At 43.5% G+C, this 6,000-nt stretch overlaps 1 protein-coding gene across 1 annotated transcript in view; it reads right to left on the bottom strand.

Moving 5' to 3' along the window:
• LOC125301414 (piezo-type mechanosensitive ion channel component 2) overlaps window positions 1-6,000 on the bottom strand; it is a 66,003-nt gene that overhangs the window by 47,286 nt on the left and 12,717 nt on the right. Inside the window, exon 4 of the mRNA XM_048253825.1 lies at window positions 1,994-2,036. Coding sequence (XP_048109782.1) covers window positions 1,994-2,036 — 43 coding nt within the window. The remainder of the gene's footprint in view (window positions 1-1,993; window positions 2,037-6,000) is intronic.

The raw sequence follows: 6,000 nt of genomic DNA, 5'->3' as shown, positions 1-6,000 counted from the left end.
TACCCCTGCTCTGTCCTGGCCTTGCAATGACTGACAGTACTTTCAGGCCATTAATGGCAGAGTTAAATATAAAAATGAATGGAGTTTATTTCGGGTATCTGAGGGGGATTTTTTTTACTGCATCCTGTTTCGTTTCCCCCCAACCAAAGGGAAATTTACCCCCACAAGCGCAGAGCGGCGCAGAGAGAGCTGAATCAAATTAAAGTGTTTACAATAAACAACCACTGTTGTCACGTTGCTTGCAAAAGTATTCAGCCAGGGCTGGGAAGGGGAGTGAGAATGAAATGCTCTCCCTCAAACACACACACACACACACACACACACACACACACACACACACACACACACACACACCCACCTCCTCCAGCGAGGAGCAGAGGGAGGAGACAAGCTCTGCTGACTGGGGCTTCAGTGAATCCACGCCTCATAAAACTTAACAAGTGGAAGGCCGACAGCTAATCAACGCTTTGGAAAAAACACACATACACACATATACACGCACACGCACTCACGCTCTCACACACACACACACACACACACACACACACACACACACACACACACACACACACACACTTTGCTCTTCTCCTGTTGTTTTCCATCAAGTTAACACTGAACTCTTCCAAGCATACTCTCTGCTTGATTGCTGTGGCAAAGAGATGATTATGTAGAATACCTCAATTATGGCAGCTAAGTGCAACTACATGTACATCATATATATATATTAGGAGAGTTATCTATGTTCAATTAATGCTTCTCTTGTCTGACAGACAGCACTTCAGCATTGTAAGGCTCTAAACTGCACCCAGAGGTACCTCTACACTCATGCTGGACTCCACTCCACTCCAACCATGATGATAGAATGAGTCCCTAGCCTTTTATCATAAACATCCATTCTTCATCATTCTTTTTCTCTCTCTCCCTTTCTCTCTATCTCTCTCCCTCTCTCTCTCTCCCTTTCCCTCTACCTCTCTCTCTCTCTCTCTCTCTCTGGCAATTATATCCAGTATCTCCTGACATCCATGTTGCCCTGAAGAGGCTGAGAAGCTCTAAGCTAATGATGGAGATAGAGGCCTTCTTTAAAGGAGCGGCTCAATTAGGCCGGTAAAAACGCTTTTCCGTCTGACTTCCTGCCTCTTAGCGCGGCGTAGACTCAGGCTTTCCACCAAGCCCCTTGGCCTGTTTTTGTCCGCTGTGGGAAAAACAAAAGCCTGAGGGAAAGCGGTGCTGGACGTTCCCGTACTTAGGGGTGGTGGGGAGGGCCCTCACCTAATCAGATCAATAGGAACACAAGCAGACGCAAGCTAATATGGTGAACATAAGGGCAGTAGACACTTTGGAAAAATAGAGCCTGTCAACAACAGGTCAAGAGTAATCAGATTCCACGTTCATGGCGGAAAACCACAGGAGGAGTGAAGAAAGAGAGAGAGAGAGAAAGAGAGAGAGAGAAAGAGAGATGCAGGTCGGTCAGAGGGATGGTCAAACACACGTAAGGGCTGGTTAGTGGAGCCTTTGGTCTCCTCTCATTTAAAACCATGTCTAGGATAAATTACATTTGTAGAATTTCAGAAATGTCTGTGTACTGCTATTTTCAACAACAGCTGTCCTTTATCTGTCATCATTCTAACACCCAGAGTGTTTCCCCTCTGGCTCACTCACACTGCCGCTGTAGCCTACCTCATGCATCAATGTCAGCTCTGTGAGTGGCTACACACCTGCTGAGGTCATCGTGCCCATCCCCCATTCTCTGATCACACCCCATTTTGGTTAGATGCCTCCAAACTATTTCTCCCTTGAGGAAACTCTCATATCCTCACCGTGTTCATAAACACTTTTGACCACTGCTGGCCCTGGTAGCAGTTGATTATAATGCTCTTCATTAATGTGATGTAACATTATGGATCATTACCTGTATTTCATAACACAAGCAAACAGGAGTGAAAAAACACGTGTTAACATGTGAAGTGAAGTCATCTTTATGGTGTGTTTTTACCTCTCAAAGCCTATCTGTCTCATGGACTTCTCCCAAGAGGAACCTGTGGGAGAAAATGACAACAACATTTACAAGCTGTGTTATAATTTACAGTTCACCTTAAGGCAGACAATAAGAGAAACCATAAAAACATACGATAAGTGCAGTGAAGCAAATTGCACAGAGTGATTAAAAGGACATTGTATATCTATAGGCTGATGAGGGTCACTGATTTTTAGATCACCTATGAGAATGGTCATGACACAACACACATTGTGTTATGTCTGATGTATTGAATGAAAAGATGTAAAATCATATTGCATGTGACAGCGTGCAGATAGCTGTCTTTATTTGTAATAATTAATGAATAGTATGAATCAAATGATGTAACTTTGATTTGGGAGCCTGTTCTTCTCTGGGCACATGTTGGCAGTGTACACTGCTGTGTTTACAAACAAATGTTTCAACGCTGTCCAGGTAGGTGTGGGTGTTAGGCCGTGAACCGAGAGCAAACATATCTACACTTCCTGAACGTCAGTCCGCGTGTTTATACTCCGGGTTTCCAGGTATTCTATTCCCCGCAAGGAAAATCCCACAGTGCCGACTCTCCCTGCAGTCACGTTGCCAAAGAAAACCTGCTCAAACACTTATAGACACAACCCGAGAATTTGGACTAATGACAAATCAATATGGTGGGCCTGTTGTGTCAGTAAATTAGTGGAAGTAATTAGTTGTTGACTGGCCCCTGCGGAGGAGGTACAGTTACAGACACGCATGTCTGCTGCAGTGCTCTCACGGCCCAGGAGTGACGTTCCGGACGGTTCCGTGTGTAAAGTTAAAGAACCATGACAGCACCCCCACCATTTCATGTGTACCACACACTGACTAGAGATCATTATGTAATGCTACAGCTGCCCATTAATAGTGAATGTCAAACAACATACACTTTGTAAAATACAATTTGTAACCATATTGAACACACGCAATAATCACACCATGCTCCATTATACCGCCATTCTATAAAGTATCCTTTAACTATTCATGATCCACCTCTACAACTGTCCTCAATATACGTGAGCAGACCAGTGTTTCCCATACATTGACTTATTTGTGGTGGCCCACCACAATATCAACATTGACCACCACACAATGATTTTCCAGGTTGTACTAAATTTTGCTTAAATCTGGTTAGCATCATAACCACACTGCACTAATTTGCTAAAAACTGTTGCATTCAAGTTAATTCTGCAAACCTACCACCACAAATAGAATTCAATTATGTGGGAAACACTGCAGACCTATAAAAGATGTTGAAAGCTCTGTAGCTAAAGAATGGAAAAGATGCGACTCCTAAACGTGCCATTAAGGTAGATCGAAAGAGGGTAGGGCACATGGACGCCATGTTATCAGATCATTACTATAATAGAGTGTGGCATTTTAAAAAGCATTACAGTAACGGAAATGATGCAACAGCAATTGAGATGAGATACACTCTGACATTCAATTTCCATTTCAGTGGATGTTATCATTAGGGAGAAAGGCCTTTATATCAAAAAGTGTACCTGTACAGCATCTCTGGATAGACAACCATGAGTAGTAGGGGGAAATGTTACCCCAGTCTAAATGTTTCCAACACCTAACTGCCTGCAGTCCAAACTAAGCTTGAGGGTGTTTCTGGGAAACTCCAATCCATCATTCCCATTCACAGAGCTGGAATGGGAACAATGACACCCCATCCAGAGCACAAATACTGTCTCTCAGTTTAAACTGGCCCAGCACTCAGTTCATGTCACAGACTGGGCTGTGATCCCAACAACAAGCTGAAGGATTACTGTATGGATGTGGAGAAATCAATCACCTCAGATTCACACATTCATCTGCCTATTCATTTATTTATTTCATTTTATGTATTTATTTATCAGAGCAAATTGTTTTGTTGTTACAGTCGAGAGCAGTGAGTAACCTCCCTGTCTATGAGTGGTCTTAAAAAGGCTGAACATAAGCCTGTCTGACTAGACTTACTGGTGTCTATGAAATCCTCCTTTGATTGTTGCCACAGACCTGAGGTATTTCTAGATTCCCAAGAACACTTCCTCAGGAAATGGCCCAGCGGCAAACTGATGGAGGACAACAGAGGATAAAGCCCCTTGTGCCAAGAACACAGGTGACTCTGAAGCCGTCTGACCCAGATCCAACGTGTTTTATAAATATACTGTACATAGATATCATAATGTAAACACATCCAGCTTAAATGGAGCTGAATCCTTCATTACTTTCAGCAGAGTTGAAAACAGGAAAAGTGAAGAAAGGGGCAACAATGCAGGTTACACTGATTAGACTACGCCTTACAAAATCATATATATATATATAAACGAACCAGGTAATGAACCTCTGGCATACTTTTCCTGAATGAAACCGCTTCGTTTTACATACGAGATTGAGATTGTTATCACATGTTTACAGCATACCAGCAACAATTAGTCATTCCCCTGTTCAAATGTGGGCGAAATAAAGTCTCTGACAGCTGCAAAATAACTCACAGTTATTCTATAAATACAGCAACTCGTTTAACTGGCCCACTGGCCAATCTAAACGAATGTTCTCATTTTGCTGGAAGCTTCTCATTCCACCGTGTCTTTCAATGGCTCATAAATCTGACCCTTCCTGTCTGAGGCTCGAGAGATAACCACAGCTCACCCTCCCCTTCCCCCCTCTTTCTCTCTCTCTCTCTCTCCTTCTCTATCTCTCTCTGCAACTAAAAAGCCATACGTACAGAGTGTCATCACATGGACGTGGGGCATGAAATAAGCTGGCCAGCAGTAGGCACTTAACCTTGGGATAGGCTGCGCAAACCCAGCCCAGGCCAGACTGACAGTGCCCCGCAGGCCTATACTCTTCGCCCAATCACCTCGTCTGAATGCTGCGGGGTAGCCAATGAGAGGGGATGTTTATGTTCCATGACATTCTTCCTGGGCATTAAGTTCCCGCTCTCTCTCTAATAGCTTATCTGGCGCGGGAGAAACAAAGGAAGTGGCCCAGAGTGTCGGGCAATCAGTTAGCCGTCTGTGGCGTCTGCCCCCGGGCCCAGCCAGCCCAGCCCAGCCCAGCACCCTGTTTACACACGGCTGCCAGGCGGCAGAGGCCTCTTACAGGGAAACAGAAATGGAGGATGGCCAAAGGGGCTTAGCTCTTCCTGGGAATGAATGTCATCATGAGAATGACACATCATAGAGGTGTAAGGTGTTTACATAGCAGATGCACACACACACACACAAACATCCACGGCCACAAACAAGCACATGCACACACACACACATACAGCATATATATACACATACACACACACACACACACACGCACACACACACACACACACACACACACACACACACACACGCACAATCATGTACTGTTTACAATGTTTCTAGACTTAGGTGTTTGGATTTAATTAAAGTTGTACTGTGCAGTGTTATTATAGTAATAGTGTAATCTTATGTGCATTGTCAGCACTGAGTGAAGTTATCAAACTCGAGCCTTTTAAACGCCAGCTGGTGATCAGCACTTCCCCGCTGAGTGGACTCAAAGACCTCATTGAGGAAGGGAGATGTTCCATATCAAACAGTAATGAAAGTCCTGTGCTGACCCATGTCGCCCGCTATAAAAGAAGTGAGATGTGTTAAGGACTCAGATCTGGAAACTCTCCATTGTGGTTTGTCGGTCTGTTCTATTACCAAACAGACTCTTTAAAAGCATCATCTTATCTTACTATTACATGTCAACTGCACATCCTACCCAGGTAATCACATACTTTTCATCTTACATTCCAGATGTATCCATACTGTAGTTGTGCATTGTACTGCAGCATAGTGTGCAGCATTCTGCATATATTCATTTAATATGGTATTCTAAATGCATCTATTTCTACAGTAGTATTCCAGATACATGATTTGTACTATATACCATTCTGGATTAATCAAATGTAAATGTATTGTAAATGCATTTATCAAATGAGGTAATTACATCTGTTC

Source organism: Alosa alosa, chromosome 1, assembly GCF_017589495.1.
Source record: "Alosa alosa isolate M-15738 ecotype Scorff River chromosome 1, AALO_Geno_1.1, whole genome shotgun sequence".
In the NCBI taxonomy this organism is placed as follows: Eukaryota; Metazoa; Chordata; class Actinopteri; order Clupeiformes; family Clupeidae; genus Alosa; species Alosa alosa.
This window is presented reverse-complemented; position numbering and strand designations above follow the sequence as displayed.